At 43.6% G+C, this 18,191-nt stretch overlaps 1 protein-coding gene across 1 annotated transcript in view; it reads left to right on the top strand.

Moving 5' to 3' along the window:
• The first annotated feature begins 16,549 nt into the window (after window positions 1–16,549).
• The window catches only part of LOC106658517, a 94,520-nt gene continuing 92,878 nt past the window's right edge, over window positions 16,550–18,191 (top strand). The window contains exon 1 of the mRNA XM_023460501.1: window positions 16,550–16,780. Coding sequence (XP_023316269.1) covers window positions 16,582–16,780 — 199 coding nt within the window. The 5' untranslated portion in view covers window positions 16,550–16,581. The remainder of the gene's footprint in view (window positions 16,781–18,191) is intronic.

An 18,191-nucleotide genomic window follows, 5' to 3' on the forward strand; every position in this document is an offset into this window, starting at 1 on the left:
TTTGCCAGCTTTAAAACCTAACGTCTTATAGTTTCGATCATACTTTCAAATCATTTTAAACTTCTCGGAATATTCGACGCATATTTACTGGGATATGTACTCCATCGGATAAGTATCAAATCGAACTATTGAACGGCCCATGAAACTGCCATATTGTCATTGTGCACACAAATTTCCAAAATTGTTATTGCTTTGGTAATGTTCTCGAGTGAATGGTCGAAAATCAAAAGAAAAGCGACCGCATAAGCAAGTTGGCGCATATTCTTACGACTGTCTATAAAGACCGACCTTTTTTACTGCAGAAATGTTTTTTTCTTTCCTTACACGACTTTGATTTTGTTTGTTCATCCATGGAGTTGCTAATTAGACTTTTTTTCGGCTAAACCGACAAAGCAGTTAATGAAAATATTTGGATTCTATGGAAAATACTTTTATTTCGTTGACATAAATAAACCTGCAAACTGATGTATTCGGTCGGCTATTTAAAAAATGAGCCAATGCAAATACGAAAATATTCCAAGAAGATACAAATGAGCAGCAACTAACTAGGCGCGATCTCTTGTTGACTTTCAGCCAGCTCTGGAAATCCGATAATCAACGCCGCCAAACGCATTGCGGGAGTTATGAGAATAATCGCGGAAAATAAAAAAATATAGGCTCTTGTAGAAGAGGACGATGCTGAAGTTGTCGATCGCATTTGATATTTCGACAAAATTACTATAGGAAATATACCGGAATAAAAAAAAACGAAGAGCCGTGGAGGAAATGAGAGTTCACGAAAAGTAAAGGGACCTTCTGTAGGTGCAAAACAACTAATTGCGAACGAAATATTTTCACCTTCAATCTGGTCAGTGCACGCCCCGCATTATTAAGTGAAAAGCAGGTAGAAAAAAGATATTTTATTCAACACGTCATAAAAAACACACTGAATATATGTACGAAAAAACAAACAAATAGTTTTTTAATTCGTGTAGTAAATTATATTTATAAATTTCACGCATGGAGAAACATTCGGGATGATTATTAAATAGCAGCTATTAAAATCATTCCAATTTCCATATCAAACTTTTGACATACTCGAGATTGTTCGAACATATACGCGAATATCACATTCTCCCACTGAAAGTTAATCCAGCGGGTAACATTCAATTAGAAAAACAAAAATTTACGAATGCTTTTGTGCCAGGGAACAATAAAGAGACTACAGAAATAAATATTCGCCTAAATATTCGTGCACGGTATGTAACATGCGTAAAGCAATAGTCTTGTACATGGTGATATGCGCGGGTGATCAATAAATCTCGTGACATTTTAAGAATATTGATTTTCGATGCTGTTTCTGCAGATGAAAAATTAAAATAATCATTCACGTTTATTGCTGCGAAATTTCCATTGCAAATAAAATATTTAAAGCTTGTAAATTTGAACAAATGCTTCAAAGCAGTTTATATTTATTTATTTATTCATTTTAAAATTCCAACCAGGCGCATCTATTTAAACATTAACGCAGGCGAGTTGAAATCAGGATTATATAAGCGGCTAAAAAGTTAGTTTACAAGCATTACATATTTCTCTGCCCCTTTTCCAAATGCATAAGCTTAGGAGATTTGCGTGGCAATGTTTTCGCTCGCTCGTGCGATACCATACAGCGAGGGAAAATTTTGCCACTTACAGCCTCGCGCGCGCGCGTATAATACAAGTTTGCTTGTTTGCACTACGTGCGATCCAAGCTGGCATTACTACTATTGGCATTATTGTTATTGCAATTATTATTATTAGTGTAGCAACTGGGCGCTCTGCAGCCGCGTAAGTAACGCTTATAGATTATCGCTCTCATACATTCGGCCCGGGTAATTTATGCGATGCCGTGGCCCTTGAAGTTTGGACCGCGGCTACCGGCTGTGTTCTCGCTTTTGTCGCAGCTCGCGCGAGCACAAGTTTTTCCGAAAATGTAGATATCCGAGGCGCGAGCTCGTGCCCTTCAATTAGATTTAGGGCGCTGCTCCGCAAGTTTAAAATGAAGTCACGCGCGCCAGCGAACAGTCTTCGTCCATCTTCGCCTATCTTTTAAAGTAGTTCGGCCGAGCTTATGGCGGAAATTCGACACTTTCATTAGACGGCAGCATCTGCGCGAGCTTCAACTTGATCAGTTATCCTCCATTTCTCTTGGCGTCCGTTCTTCTTCCGGCTTGTCTCGCGGCTCCATTTAACGCGCATTTGAATTCGTGCGACGCGTAAACACGTCTGAATTTTCCTCTTTGACGAATGAAAAAATAGTCGTAAACAGGCTGATTAATACCTTTCATCGTTTCGCAGCCGAAGAAAAATAAAACGAAATAAAAAACGGCGTAGCAATTGAAACTGGACTAGTGTATGGATCTTATAAAGGCTATAACGAGCACTGAACAGACTTTTCCAGGCTCGCACGTTCTCACCCTTGCTCTTGTGATTTCTACAGACGCTTTAATTTTCTTCTTTGAGAGCAAGGAACCTTTTCACGCTCGGCCCGCAAAAAGGGCACGTACACACACGATTGTGCTGGCACACACACACACGCACGCACGCACGCAGCCACACAGAGAAGAGCGACATGTACATGCGTGGACGCGGTGGTGTAGGTGTGTGTAGAACCGCAGGCCAGAGCAATGGCCATAGCGCGTCGACGTTGAAATTGATTTCGAGCTCGTGACAAATTGTAATTGCGAGTGCGCGCGAGCTGACCTTTCGCAAGCACTAAAGGGAGAGAGAAAACTTGGCCGGTGGAATTTTCTCTTACTCGCTCGGTTCAATCAGAGGTATTTCGGCCCAAAGAGGTAAAATGTGAGGCGAGCTGCAGCTGAAAAAAGGACTCGAAAATCGTAAGATATATAGAGTGAAGCGCGCGTGCAGCTGGCTGTAGAGTCTGGGCACAGTCTGCAGCAGCACACTCATAGACATTCAATTAAATAGCTGGAGCAAGCAGGGAAAAGTTGGCCGCTGCTACGTAGCAGCAGTAGTAGTAGTATACGCTGGCATGCCGAACGAGCTCGCTGGGGCGGGCTGGTAATGCAAGCTAGCTCGACTCGCGACTGCACTATCTGCGCCGTTGCGTTACAAGCCTCGCTCGCTATATAGGAGGCAAAGTTTCGATGCTTCAGCTATCTCTTGCACTTGCGTTTCGTCCTTTGGAGCGCGCGCGCGCGCTACCCCAGCGGTGCACCTACGTATATAGACGAGATACGCCTACGTCTGTGTGCGCGACTCTACGCGCGCAACTTTGCTCGTAACAACGCGAAACAGAATACAGAAAGCACTCAAAGACACGAGCCAAGACCGCCGTTGCACATGCACACGCCGACAGAGAGACGTAACACTTACCATATACATGCGTTGCGCGAGAAAAGAGACACAGATAAAGAAAGAGAGAGAGAGAAAGGCTAAGCAAGTCAATCGTAAAAAATTCAGCTTTAGCGCACCTTTAACGCGCAAAGTTTTTTTCTTTTACCCACTACTGACACCGCCGACGACACGGACCCTCGAAAAAAACGGAGGCGATGCTTTTTGATTTGGGGAAATCATATGAAAAAAGTTTCCTCGTAAGTCCACTCTATATATATATATGATACTGCAGCATGACTTTCCATTCGGTGTGACAAGCTAGTAGTAGCGCGAACCACGACGAAACCGTGGAGGCCGCCGTCGTAAATTATTTTTTTGCTAATATTAAAAAATAAAATTTCATAGTCGCTTGCCGATGTGTGCGTGCCCCCGAGTGTGTTCGGTCTTGCGCGCAAAAGTGACAAGTATATATTTCACAGCTTGTAAGGCAGAGGAATATTTTAGCAATATAATCGCTTCTATATAAAAGAGATATGTAGAAGAGAGAAAAAGAGAGAGAGAGAGAGAAGAGCTAGAGTGCATGTATGCTGCGAAAGGAAGAGCTGGGGGTGTAGGACAGTAACAGTAGGTATAACGGGCTGAATCGCAATGCGGAATTCGAATCAATTCGTCGCACTCCATTGAGCCTGGATGATTTAAGGAGTCGCGAGGAGAAGAGCTGATGCTAGGCTATACCGAGGCCAGGGGCTTGCGATCTTCCTTTTGGCACGCTCCGGCAACTTTTGCTTCTGCTGCGCTACTGCGTGCACACTGTGGCCTGGATTTTCTTCGAAGCGCATAAGTTGTTGCCACCGCCGCCGCCGCCGCCGCTGCCGCCACCACCGCCACTATCACCACCGCCGTTGCTGCTACTGGTAACGTTTGTCAAAGTTCCGAGCCGGACGTGATTCCGACGTCGCGAATACGAGAAAAGCTGTGCGCGCGGCCTGCGGAGCCGGAAACACACACACACGTACCTCCACCCACGAGCTTGATATCTTCTCCGCTCCTCGCAACTGTCTTCAGTTTTGTTTACGCGTGACAAGCAAAACTGAGAAACTATGCGGCGAGGATGTATTATATATAGGTACCCGTACACAGAGGAATTATTGCCTGACAGCCCGAGAGCACTTTTAGATGTATTGAAAATATCGATAAAGTCCTCGCGCGAATGATTAGTTTTTTTTCTCCTTTTCAAGGAAATAAAAGTTCAAGTGCTAGATTCAATTTTCGCAGCTGCGAGCTCGAGGTTTTATACACGCCAAGCCCATTGATAAACAAAACATGACGTTTGATTCGCGAGCGAAGATAAAAACAAACACGCGCGGTGACTCGGCAGGACCTAAAAGGCATATGCGCGCTCGCACACAGTCGCACGTATACATTTAATACGTGTGCTCGAGAGCTTTCGAAAAAGATTAAGGGGCTGCTACCGACCATGTGCAGAAACGTAATAACGTACATAAGCGTCTTTTCGTGGCAAATCTACTGATCAAACAGTACTGGCCGTCGACGCGATTAATTTCTCGTAATTTTTATTCTTCCTAAAAGACTCGAGGAGAAGTATTAGGCTCTTGTAAATTTTTAATATCTCTAAAACGCGAGGCAGCTGTGATATTTGAATGATATATCTTCTTACTTTATTCAGCATGAGCTTTACAGTACTAATGCCAGAGAAAATAGCTTTTGTAAAACGACTCTCTTCTATCTCTCTCTCTCTCTTTCTCTGCGCGTGTCGTTTATTTTGAAGAGAAGAAGAGAAACGCAGACGTATAGTTTTAATATTCCGAGTGATACTACAGCAACTACTAGTCGTTGAATGTTATTGCTATATACGGGCGCTCGAGAGTTGAAACGATCGTTGCGCGTTTACGTTGAATATAAAATTCCATCAGAAATGCGCGCCCGCGCCTGCGTTTGCATGTGCGTGTGCGACTTTTGCTCCCTCCCGGAGAAATTTAAAGTGAACCTATGATGCTATACGCGCGTCCGTCTGCTCGCTTCGGCTCTACGTCTCGTGTGCTGCTCTGTCTGTGTGCGCCGCTATACCAACAACCTGCATAGGTGCGCGCATTTTGTCTCTGAGGATTTATTTCAACATACTTGGTTTATGTTTCGTGTGTATTCGTTATTTGAATCGTCGAGGTATTTTATGCATCGATCGCTTACTTACGCGAGCTACCTTACTTTTTTTTGCCTTCTTTTTTCTTCTCTTTCTTTTTTTCTGTCTTTTCTTTTTTTTTTTTTTCATCATTATGGTTGCTGTTACTGCTGCTGTTGCTGCCATGCGGTGTTACGTCATAATTTCGAAAGAAAATTAAGCAACTTGCTCCGAGGCAGTTGGACCGAAAAACTTTTCTCTCCCTATACATCCGACGAAAAAAAAGGTAAAAAGTAAACGACGAAGCTCGTGGCAGTGTTATATACGCTTGGAATCGTTAAATTTACAAAGTCGCGGCTTGAAAAATTTTGTCCTATAGGAAAAACAAATAAAAAAAGAGGATAGAGAAAAAGAGAACGAGAGAGCGAGAGAGCGAGAGGGAAGGTGAGAGAGAGAGAGAATTTTACGCGCATATGTTGGCGTCGGAGGCAGTAAGTAAAGTTTGAGTAAAGCTTAACCACTCGCAAACGTTCCAAGCTTCGAGCTATATAGCCCCGAGGTCCAGTTCCGAGTAGCAACTTTTTCTCTCGATCGTAGCAGTTCGACGTTTAGAACAAAAAATAATAAAAAAAAAGTAAGTACAGCGTCGCACAGTATGGTAAGGATGGCTGCTTAAATTTTCACCGAGTTCGCAGGTAATAACTCAGCGTGACCCAAAGTCGAACCAAAGGAAGAGCAAGAGGGAGCCCGAGAGAGAGAGAGAGAGAGAAAAAAGAAAAGAAGGGTGGGTGGTGGTGGACTTTAGCAGTCGTCGTGGTAAGCTTTTTGCGGCTTTGCAGAATTTAAGACTTGTCGGATGCTAGCTCGCGAGAGCAACAGGAACAGCTGTGGCTTGTGAGGTATAAAGAAGCTTCTTTTTTATCTATTCGAGAAAAGTGGGGATAACAAGATGGAATGTTTCCGCCTCTTTTTTTGCTCGAATCTCTCTCTCTCTCTCTCTCTCTCTCTCACTTTTTCACTCTTAATTACTCATTAAAAAATTTGTCAATTTAGAGAATACAAGTTTTTGTATGGTGTTGAAAGGACGATTATTCGCGCGTACGATCACAAAGGGTCGATTTTGAAATTACGAGGCTGCATGGCAGCCCGTCGGTATATAATAAGGAAACCGCTAATCATTCGATACAGAAACTGCACACTCGCAGCTTCGAGCAACTTAACACAAGTTTGAACAGCGTATGCGGCAGGGATAGAAACTGTTCGTCTTTCTCTCTCTATACATAATAGCTTCCTAAGATGATATTCATCCTCGATATTATGTGTACACGTTTCGCTCGCGCACGTTACATAACGCTCGGAAATCTACGCTTCATCGAGTATTATGGGCGCGCGCGCGTATGTACGAGGGATATAATATGCTGTACATGCAGCCGAGTGTATATTCGATCCAAGTGTTAAAGCGTATGAATACATCGCCATTATTCGATATAGACTCGCGTGCACACTTGTCGAGGGACGTATTAATATATCCCGACGCTCGACGCGCTACCTTCCTAACTCGCATATAGTCAGTTGCGAGTACAAAAGTTTTTTTTCTCCTCTTTTCAGCAGCGAACTCACGTCTCTGCGATAAAGAGAGTTTAGTTATGCACCAAGGTGAATTCTTCGATTCAACAAGTATCAAGGCGTTGCTCTGCTCTCACTCTCTCTTTCTCTCCTACTCTCTTTGATTTTTTTCTCGTGTAGCAACACGCCTTATAGTGTTTATTGATTAAATCTTCCCCGAGTGCACGGCTGCACAGTGCCAATTAGAAAAAGCAAAAATGCTCGAGTCCGTGAGGAGGAAAAAAATTGACGGAGTGCCAAGTTAAGGGGGAGGTTAGACTTTAATCGTGCTATTATCTGCGATTATATATTACAATTTAAACTCGAGTTTGCGAGAGCTAGCGAAGAGAAATAGATAGAGAGAGAGAGAGAGAGAGACAGAGAACTACGTCGGGCGCGCACGAAACTCCCCGAGAAACTATATATGGAATTTCAACGTTTTGAACGTTAATGTGTCATGTTTCTCAAGACGTGTACGTCGGTTAAGATCCAAAACTTTTGGGGCTATATATACGTATGCACTGGCAAGAATGGATGAAAAAAAATTACGATTTCACACAAAGCGCACAAAAACACAGGTCAAATGGTGGTTTACCTTGCAGTATATATATCTGGTCGCGCGCACATTTGACTTTTTGGCTCCTCGAAAACTAAAACTAGCAAAAACTTAGAGCTGAGTTTCGCTCCCCGTTATATATACCGGCTGTTCCATATCCTCCTTCCGCCGCCGAAAAAAAAAGGATAAAACGAAGGTTTAGAGGAGTTTATCGGGGCAGGAACGTCGTTAAGATTAGAGCACTCTTTTGCCTCCTGCGCGAACTATATACATGTATGTGGCGCACATGGCCGGGTTGAAGTCGTAGGACAGGACCAAGGCGGTGTGGCGGCAGCCGGTCAGAAGCTTTTTTTATTGATGGCGATAAACATTTTTATAGACCCCATGCGAATTACCGGTTTTTACAGCTCCCCCGCCACTAGCGCCCATAGCACATCGGCTGTTTGATCCTCTCTCTCTCTCTCTTACGCGCGCGCGAGCTCGCTGCTTTTCAACCGTACGTTATACTTCCTCTCGAAAGCAGCAGCAGCAGCAACCTTTTGGTCCTTTACTAGACTTTCCTCTTGCTCCTTCCCTCGGCCTTTTTTGTCGAAAACTTTGACAGTTTTGCGCACATGCCTCGTGCATTTTTATATATATACACACACACATATATACACTCACACGGCTCTTTTAGGCACATATACATCATATCTTCCACTGGTGCAGTAAAAATCTTGATGTATTTGACTTATGTTCCTCCGTACCCACACCCCTGTGCAGATATATGTGTGTGCATGTGTACCGTGTGTAGATCTTGGGAAAAGTATTAAACTTTTGGCTTGGGAAAGAGCTTTTTACGAGGCGAAACAAAACAATGATGGACTTTATTGACTCGTTCGATGCGACAAATTTTCCGATGCTAAAAAATGAAGGCGTCTTTATGGAACGAAAATAACGTTATGAAAAGAGGGTAAAACAACAACAGCAACAACAGCAATGATGATAACAAAAAAAAAACTACAAAGCACGATGATTTGACGCAGCATTTATTCTTCTTTTTCGTTTAGGTATTGTAAATAATAAATTTGGTGATAAGTAAAACTGCGCGAACAAAAAAACGGCGATAAAGTCTGAAAGCATGCGAGTATCAAAAGTAATTTGAAATGCATAAGCCAGCAGCAGGCAGAACTCGCTCATACAGTCAGATTATTGCGCTGCAGGTGTGGGTGTGTATACATACGCACAGATACAATACGAGGAACTCCGAACATGCAAAGCGCAGTAACAAAAATGGTTATTCGCGAAAATTTGAGCGCTATATTGTTACAGAGAATACATTCTATTTTGCTGTATTTTTCGTAACTATGGAAATGCGAGGCTTTTTTGACTGCAGAGAAAAAAACGTAGAAATTAAGGCAAATTTCGAGAAAAAAAAATTCATATTCCGATGTAAATAATCAAGCTCCACATTCGCATGGCAAAAAAGAGAGTAAATGTATGATTAATCGTGTCGGACGAAACAAGGCAAAGGCTTACGTGTTTCTTATGCTCTCAAGATGGAAGAGCGAGTGACATTCTTTGCGCTCTGTGAGTTTCAAGTACTAATGAGTCGACAGAATTATCGTACAGTTCGTGACAAGCATCCAGCTCAAACAGCTCAGACAGCAGCGACATTATATATGTTTTCACCTAGTTTCATTTCGTCACGACATGCCCGACTGCGACAACGACTTCAATGGATGTCTGACAAGGAAATGACTGAAGAATTACCTCGTTACTTATTTTTCTTTACGACATGAACTTTTTTCGTCATCGGAATTGTTTCGGAGAAATGCGAATATTCGTTGTTGCATTAACGTAGATCAGATTTTCAAAGCATAAAGGATCCTTTTACTAGTTTAGGCCATTGGACGCGTTGCCCATATTCCTCGGTCCACTTTGGTATGCTCGTATACTGCATTTACATGCCGTACTCTGGCTGCAGGCTGGCCGAGGGTAGCGCGTGAGGAGCTTTTACACGTATACACACAACGAATGCTTGATTGTGCGCTCGCTCGCACGAGCCCGTTGCCGTTGCCGTTGCCGTTGCCGTTGCCGTTGCTTTGCTGCTGGCGTCGATGCGAGTTGATTTAATAATGATACACCTGAAGTTTCACGCTGCCCCCCAGCCGAGCCACGTGCATGTGCAGCTAGTTTCATCCCACCGAGCTACTTTCTCATTACCCTCGAGTTTGAAGCCTTTTTTCCTAAGCGAATTTTTCTTTTCCCACTCCTCCTTTTTGCAGTCGGTATGATAGCAAAAGTTTGTTTTCTCTGTGTCGTTCTTTTTTCCCCCTTTTTTTCTTTTTTTTTATTTCTGTACGGAATAGTTGAGCCGATAAGTTTTTTCGACGCTTTTAAGTCAAAGTCGATTGCAAGTTTAGCTAATACGACGTCAGGAGAGAAAGTTTCGTAAATTTTATTGGACTAAGGGACGGGAAAGCAATCGAGGACTGCTGAACGCCATTCCACGTCGATAATTGAACTTTCGTGTTTTATTGATCTTATTCAGAAATCGACGGAAAGGCTGCAGTGGCAGTAGCAACGGACAAACTTTTTAATCTTTTCTTGGCTTTGTATATCTATTTTTATTTTCCTCCACCTCGCATTGAATTGTTATTTTTGCCGACGTCGAATCTGGCAAACGAAGGCAGAAATAAATGCGCTAAAAATTATAACAGCGTCGAAAGCTAGTGACATTTCCTGAGCGCATTACAAAACGTTGGCAGAGAAAGTCTACACACTTTGCGTGCCTTTAGCTCTCTCTCTCTCTCTATTCTCGCAGCATTTAACTTACTTGCCTTCTCTATCATATGCACACAGAGACACGGAAACATACATAAACAGGCTCCAGCAGCCCTTGCACACTTTCGACGTTGCCGGGGCTACTCTGCTCTCTCTTTCTCTCTCGTGTGCAGTAGCAGCTGCAATTCACCTTGTTCTCTCTCTCTTCGTCTGAAAAGCACTTGAGCACGGTGGCACGAGTGTTAATTAACGGCATAGGACTCTACTACCAACGCATATATACGAGGGTACGTATATACATACGCAGAGCCATGGACAAAGAAAGACAAACGGAATCCTAAAAGCTGAATGGTTGCCATAGTTGGAGAGTGAGTGAGAGAGAGAGAGAGAAGTGGATAAAGAGGACGAACCGTAGAGTCTACGCATACGGACGAAGCATGAAGCAGCTAGCAAGCTTAAAGGCACAAAGAATTTAAAGCGATTAGCTCGGCCGAGCCAGGGGCGAAACAACACACGCGCATTGGTCAAGAAATGTAGCGTGTAGTATTTTGAACTGTGTCGAAACCTAACGCGTCCACAAAATGACAGGACAATAGCGCACGTGCAGCTCTTTAAATTATCTAATTTGGCCCGGGCCACCTAAGTGCCACGCGAAGAGGGGCCGAAAAAAAATTAGCCCCAAAGTAGTGCGAGCCAAGCTTTAGTCAGACACGCCGAACGTTGTATAGAGCTCGAGTAGTCTGCGGGCGTAATTGTCCGCATGCATAACCGCAACGCTCTTAGTAGGATCGAATTATCGATAAACCAGATTGAGCTTATACGCGGTACAAATCAAAGCTGCATGCCTCGGCAGTATACTTGTCTCTTGCTGTCGCTTGTTCTGCGTGCAATAACGCCAAGTCTGAGACGCCGCTGCTGATGACGACGACAACGACGACTATGAGTACGAGCTAGCTAATGAGCCTCGAGCTGCGCGCCAATCGATTGTTGTTCGAGCTCAAAGCCGCAGAGCAGCGCAGCTTGTTTTGATTGGAATACGCGTATAATAGAGAGACAGAGGAAGAGAGAGAGAGAGAGGGGCAAAATTTCATTCTAATCGCGTGTGTATAACTAGATCAATGCTAATCGCTTGCGTGGATACATGCATCGATTCAACTGCGCAGTTGAAACGATCGGGATTTTTTATTATCTACCGCAGGCGTACTCGACAAAGTTGTTGGCCTCGGTGACATGTATACAGGCTCAAATTTTACATTACGCCCTGTGCGTGCTGCATACACGTATACATATATACACTATATATATTGCAAACAGCCGCACAGCTGCGCCATGCACGCTAATGTCGCGCTGGAGTGAGCGGCTATACATTTTACAGCTTATACCGCACATATGTATGGTGTATAGAGCGGAAAAGATAGAAAGAGAGAGAGAGAGACAGCGCGTAGAAACGGAAGGATTTTCGCTCGAAATAATATTGCGACTGTTTCCTTGATCTCTCTTGCGCTCGCTGGCACATCGCAGCTCGTAAAATATCCTGTTCGAACTTACGCGTTGGGATTGACGCAGCCACACACTTGGTCACACGTGTATGTTCGTTCACGTTTACACACACACACACACACACACACACACACACACACACACACACTCGAGCCCGTGAGATTTCATAACAATGACGCGCGTAAAAAATCAAATGCGTAAACACGCACATATCTGTGAGATAGAGAAAAATATGTATACCAGATAAATCGCGGATGAAAAAGTTTTTTCATTTTGTACATAGCTTGGGCGAATATTGGTTACAGCTAGTGATTGTAAATATATAGTCCCACCAGCTCGCCCCCGAGTACTAATGCACTTTACGAGTCGACGCGAGGCACACGAAGTTTTCGAAATTTGCAAGTGCATATACGCTTAGTGAATTTATTGTTACCAGCAAGTGGAGGGCAAATTCTTGGCTTGTTTAATATATCCTGGGCCTCCACTGCTGCTACTTCTGCTACTGCCTTCGCTGCCACCGTTACGCTCAACTTACATAATAATAATTTTTTTTTAAGCCAAGTGTAAGTCCCTCGGAGCTAGCGGAAATGTACTCTTTGTCGAGGAAAATATAGTTAGACAAACTTCGACACATTACGAACAGACTACGGATTCGAGAGAGCGACGACGATGACTACGTGACGCTAGTTGCGCTTGTACATAGCCATATAGACGGATGGGTGATGAATAAATAAAATATGTTAACTGGGTTAATTAGCTGAAGATGAGTAGAAGAACGTAGGAATGAACGACGAACGGAGAGACGAGAAGTAAGACGTACAGCGTACCGAGAAGAAGAAGAAGTGAGGAAGAAGAATGACGAAGAAGAAGAGGGTGAGACGAACAACTGATATAATAAGGACTTAGAGAAGATGCAAGACAAGACTCAGCGTTCAGGGAGAAAGAGAGAGAGAGAGAGAGATAGTTAGGTTCAATTCACGTCTATTAGAGGCGGATTAAGCTCGACAAGAAATGCGGGCCCTCGAACTTGCTGCTGCCGTTGATGCGCCACTGCCGCCGTGCCAGTCCTTGCTCCCCCGGACAACTATATAATATGCAACTAAATACAATGTTGTGGCTGATAGACGATGAAGAATAAGAGTTTGTGAATTTTCTTTTCGTCTCTCTCCCTCTCTCTCTCTCTCTTTCCATCTCTTTGTCATTACGCGACGCGTGTCCTAAATTAAGCGGTATCCTATTTTATATGCCATGATAGCTCGTAATTTGAATCAAAGTACGGAAAATAAATAAAAAAAGTGAAAAAGATTTGACGAGGTCCTTGACAATCGCACCTAAAAGTGGCATGACGAGATTCACAGGGCATTTTTACTACTACCAGATAGCGTAGCGGCACTATCCCTTCTCTCTTTTAACCGGAAAATAAACTCGCTAGTCGGCAGGCAAGGCGCGCGCACGCCAAGCCAGAGTGGGGCGAGTCACGGCTACACTACTGTCTACGGATGTCGGAGAGTTCAGTGCGCTTTAGACTGCCAAGCAGGACTCGAAAGGGACGTTTTCGCCGAGTTTAGAGCGAGGCTGACGAACAGAGCCACGTGCGCGATTGTGTTTTTTGGTGTTAATCCCGTGAATACTACCTTCTATGCTTTTGCTATCGATCCGAGACGGTTAATTGTGCGCGAAGTGGGTTTGCTTTTTTCTTTTGTTGTTTCTTTGGTTTTTAGTGATTCGTTCGAGGTAAAAGTGATACATTTTTTGGAGGGAGGACAGCACAAGTTACAGCTCAAGGTGAGAACTTTTATAAAAAAAAATTGTTTACTCGACCGATTTCATGTTTTTTAGACGCTTAGAGTGTATCGACCACGAGCTTGCAAACGAAAAAGTTGGCCTATCGTAAACTGCGCGAAAAGAGGCACAAAGAACACGAAGGGAAAAAATTGCGTAAAATTTTCCGATAAACTCAGATCGGTTGTTCGATTGGGAATGATGGATATGCGCCGGGGAGATTGATTTTCGAGATTAATATTCAGAATTTAAGCGATAACGTCACTTGTCTGTAGGCGCGCCAGGATCGTAGCCGCGACGCGTGTTCTATTATAATACGCCTACATGACGCACGGTGTATACGTGCCAAGCTATTTGGTATCCCTCGTAATCGTTCGCATCGCACGAGTCATGTATAAAAATAAAAAAGGATGTTGGGGGGAAAAAAGATAAGGGGAGAAATCGTCGGTGAAAGTCACATTTTTTCATCATTACAACGAGTACAGCGAAAGCAGCAAATGGCACATGCAAAACGAGCGATTAGAAAAAATTGTCGACTCTCTGTGCTTTTTTTTCGGGTGGTTAGGAAAAAATCCCGGACGCACTCACATATCCATAAACTGCGAGGACATTTGTCATAAAACACAGAGAGCGAACGAAAGAGAGAAAGAGAGAGAGAGAGAGAGAGCGAGTGCCGTAGCAGTCGCAGTCGCAGTAGCAGTTGTAGTAGTAGTAGTAGTAGTTGTAGTAGTAGTAGCAGTAGTACTTCCCCGCTACTACTGTTCACTTTTCTGCGCCCGAGAGAGCTTCGTGTCGTCGTTCTACACGTCAAATCCATTCGCGAGCGTTAGTCATAATTTTCGTCGCGGCGGCGCGCAAAAACCATGGAAGTGACATTTTCGTTGGTTAGAAGCCGATAAGGCAGCGACGCGCGCGCGTACCGGATGAAAAGCCTACAGCGCGCGACGAAAAACGAAAGAATGTCTGCATGTATGTATGTGTCGCACCGCTGCTAGTAGCTAGCAGAGGTAGAAACAAACCATCCTCTGTTCACGTGTGTGAAAACGATAAGGGAAAAAGGAGAACGAGAAAAAAAAACATGCATGAGTGCTACTGCGCGCCGCTCGCACGCGAGTCTTTAATGGATTTTTAGTTATATGAGAAAGAAAGAGAGAGCGAGAGAGCGAGAGAGAGAAGCAAGAGGGGAGAAACCATTAAAATCTAGCGCGTGCCACTCGAAAGAAATTAATTCCGATTGCCGCTATCGCACCCCGAGACCGCCGACGCCGACGCGAATCTCGAGGCAGTTAAAGCAGGATTTACAGGGGAAAATTGCGAGGCGAGAGCTCTCTTTTTTTCAGCGCTGCTCTAAAAAAAATCTTTTTTCTTCTGCTCCGACTTTCTCGTTTGTCCAAAGCTCCCGTATAGTGTATGTGCTATACGCGCGCTCGCGCGCGAAACCGCTTCTTTTCGCTCTCTCTCCCCCCTCTTCTCGTAAACATTTAAGTATACTACTGTACTGATGCTCATCGCTTTTTTCCGTTATTTTCCCGAATAAATGTATGACTCGCTCGATGGATTGGTTTTCATCTCCTATATATGAGGTATATTTCTTCTCGAGGTTTGATTTCATGTTCGAGATTATGTCGCGCCAGCACGCGTATATACATATACACGCTTTATTGAGAGGTCAGCATCGAGAGAGAAAAGTTTTACTGGTCAGATTCAATAGCACTCGAGAGAGAGAGAGAGAGAGAGACAGAGAGAAGGAAAATTTTTCACGTCAAGAGAGAGAGAGAGAGAGAGACCAAAATAAAAAAAGCCACCCCAAGGCTTCGTTACGGGGACAACTGAGCTTTCGTCAACGCTCAACGTGAAACTGTCGAAGGACAAAAGCCGAAGCCACGAATGCTAGCTCTCTCTCACTCGTGAACGCGCGTCTAACAAAGCGAAACTTTTAGCAAAGCGCCAATATTGTATACCTATATCTTTTCATCTATATCTCTATATATGGTATACACCGAAGTTATTTTTTTCTGCTTTTGCAACCGAGCAAGAGAAAGAGAGAGAGAGAGCGAGAGAGAGAGAGAGAGAGAGAGAGAGAGAGAGAGAAAAATGCTGACCAAGCCGTAAATCGCACGACGAACTGCCTCTTTAGTTTCGGGGGTACTTTTTTTTAATTTTCCTCTCAAAAAGTTGGCTGCTATTAATCCAGCACACCAAGTATATAGCAAAAAATCGCAACGAGCGTTCAACTTTTTATTTTCATAATGAAAAAAATCGTTCTGCAAGCAGCGCGACTTCTATGGCGCGTATTCATCAAGCAAAGAAGTGCCGTAGTACAATTTGATCTTCGATGGGAGGCGTAGGCAGTGGAGGGCGAGGAGAAAAAGCTGCAAAGGTGGGGTAGCATTTGTTCGCGCTCGATTAACTACGCTTCGTTTATTTTCCCTCGTAAAGCATACAACGATTATTTTCGCGACATTAATTTGAACGCGTAAAAACTTGATTCTATGCGCGTGAAAGGGAATAAGCTTGCGCGAACCTTATCGATCCACGTATCAAAAAACCCACCTTTTATCGAAACTTGGCGCGTTCTTTTGTTTCTCATTACGTAGCTATTTAGCATTATGGTATTTTAATAAGCAGAAAACATTTTAATAACGAGCACGATAAGTCTGAAAATTCTATTGTTTTTAAACGTGTACATATGTGTTTGTGTGTTACATATAGGCCAGAGAAATAGCAGTTCCAGCTAGCCGAGACTAGCGGCAGCAACAATGAGACGTCGCAGAAGTTGACGGACGCGCGAGCTGAACATACACATCTCTGCAGCAGAGTCAGTACAGCGAAAGAGAAGAGGATGTGTTGCTCGGACGGCGACGGCGAACCCGGTAGCGGCGGCGGCGGCAGCAGCGGCGGTGGTGGTCTCAGAATGACGCGTTGCGGCCTGCTTTGCGGCATGGCCGCTCTGGCTGCCCTGACTGGCGCCCTCCTCGGTCCAGCCTGGCTCCATACCGAGGAGAGAATACCGCACTTACCGAGGCCTTTGTCGCACCTCGTCAGCGTCAGATTCAAGCTGGGACTCTTCAAGGCCTGCCCCAAAGTCATCAAGCCGGCTAATGTTACTCTGCGTAAGTATGAAAAATCAGCTTTGTCAAGAGGGATTTTACTGTAGCCTTTGCCACGGCCACTGGCTGTGGCTGAGGCCGGAGAAAATGAAAAAAAAAAAACAAACCAAAAAAACAAAAACAAAACAAAAGAAAGAAATAAATAAGAAGTGCATGGGAATCCTGTGCAAGCTCTATATACTTTGCTTGGTTGTTTTTTCAACCGGACTCGAGATCCCTCGAGGAATCTAGAAAAAGCTCGAGACACGTAACTTTACGGTTTCGCTGCGCGCGCCTCGAGCTGCTTCCGCCTTTTCTCCTGTATATGCAGCTGCTGCTGATACTGCTCCTGTCTTTCGGCCCTTCTTTCTATCTCCTTTTAGTCGCTTCCTTTTCTCATGTCGCCGATCTTCTGAAATCTATCCTCATTGTCTCTTCCTCTCCTTCTCTGTCGATACACAACTCCTTATTTGCTAGTACTTTATTCTAGCCTAGCCTCATTTTTCATCTTTATCAGCGATTTGACGTCGGAGATAACCCGCGCGGATTCATCAAATGATTATGACACCCGAAAGAGGCGAAAAATGCTTGAAAAAACGACTTGAATGAACATAAAGCCGTGAGCGCACGAAAATTCCTCGCTTCGCATATACATATGTGCATTGTGTGCCTTCATTGCTGTAAAACTTTCACGACGGCACACGTGGAAAAAATAAAACCTTTGACTCTTTTTACAAAAATTTCGCATTTTCCATGGCAAATGTTGCAGACCGAAGACACTTTGCAGAGTGCACTTTTCTCTCACTCACTTGGAATGTTTTCACCTCAAAACGCACATTCAACGCTACTGTTTTTCTTTTTCGGCCCTCGTTTTTCATTCTCGGCGTTGGAAAAAAACAACTGCACACTAGGGTGGTTCGCTTTTGCAAAAATGTTCAAAATCGCTTATACGTCATGGCGATTCTTAAAGTTCAAGTCTTTACGAAAAGAAAGCCGGGTTCAGAACCTCAAAAAAGTGTCGGGAACCGGTGTCGATTGATTTTTGAAGTTTAAAAACGTGCTCCAAAATAAGAGCAAAATCGGCCAACCATTCAATTTATTTCAAACTGTGGTCAGAGAGTAAAAATAATATTGACAACACATTTTCTTGCGTATTTTTGTGCGTAGAATCGAATGCCGTAGTCAGTTTTGCTCTACGACTTCGTTTTCATCGATAAAAATGTACTTTTTTGATTTTTTTTTGGCGTAAAAATCCAAAGATCGTCTTTGCAACGTTTAAAAATGAACAGAAAAAATCTGAAATAATTTTTGACACGGTCAAAATGTAGAATTTTTTATGACGAATCCAACGGTATAAATTAGTATATACTTTAAAATTATTTTCGTTCATAAAAATGCAAATTTTCGATTTTTTTTGGCTGAATTTGACGAAAAA

The sequence above is a fragment of the Trichogramma pretiosum genome, unplaced genomic scaffold (genome assembly GCF_000599845.2).
Source record: "Trichogramma pretiosum strain Unisexual culture from Peru unplaced genomic scaffold, Tpre_2.0 scaffold5, whole genome shotgun sequence".
In the NCBI taxonomy this organism is placed as follows: Eukaryota; Metazoa; Arthropoda; class Insecta; order Hymenoptera; family Trichogrammatidae; genus Trichogramma; species Trichogramma pretiosum.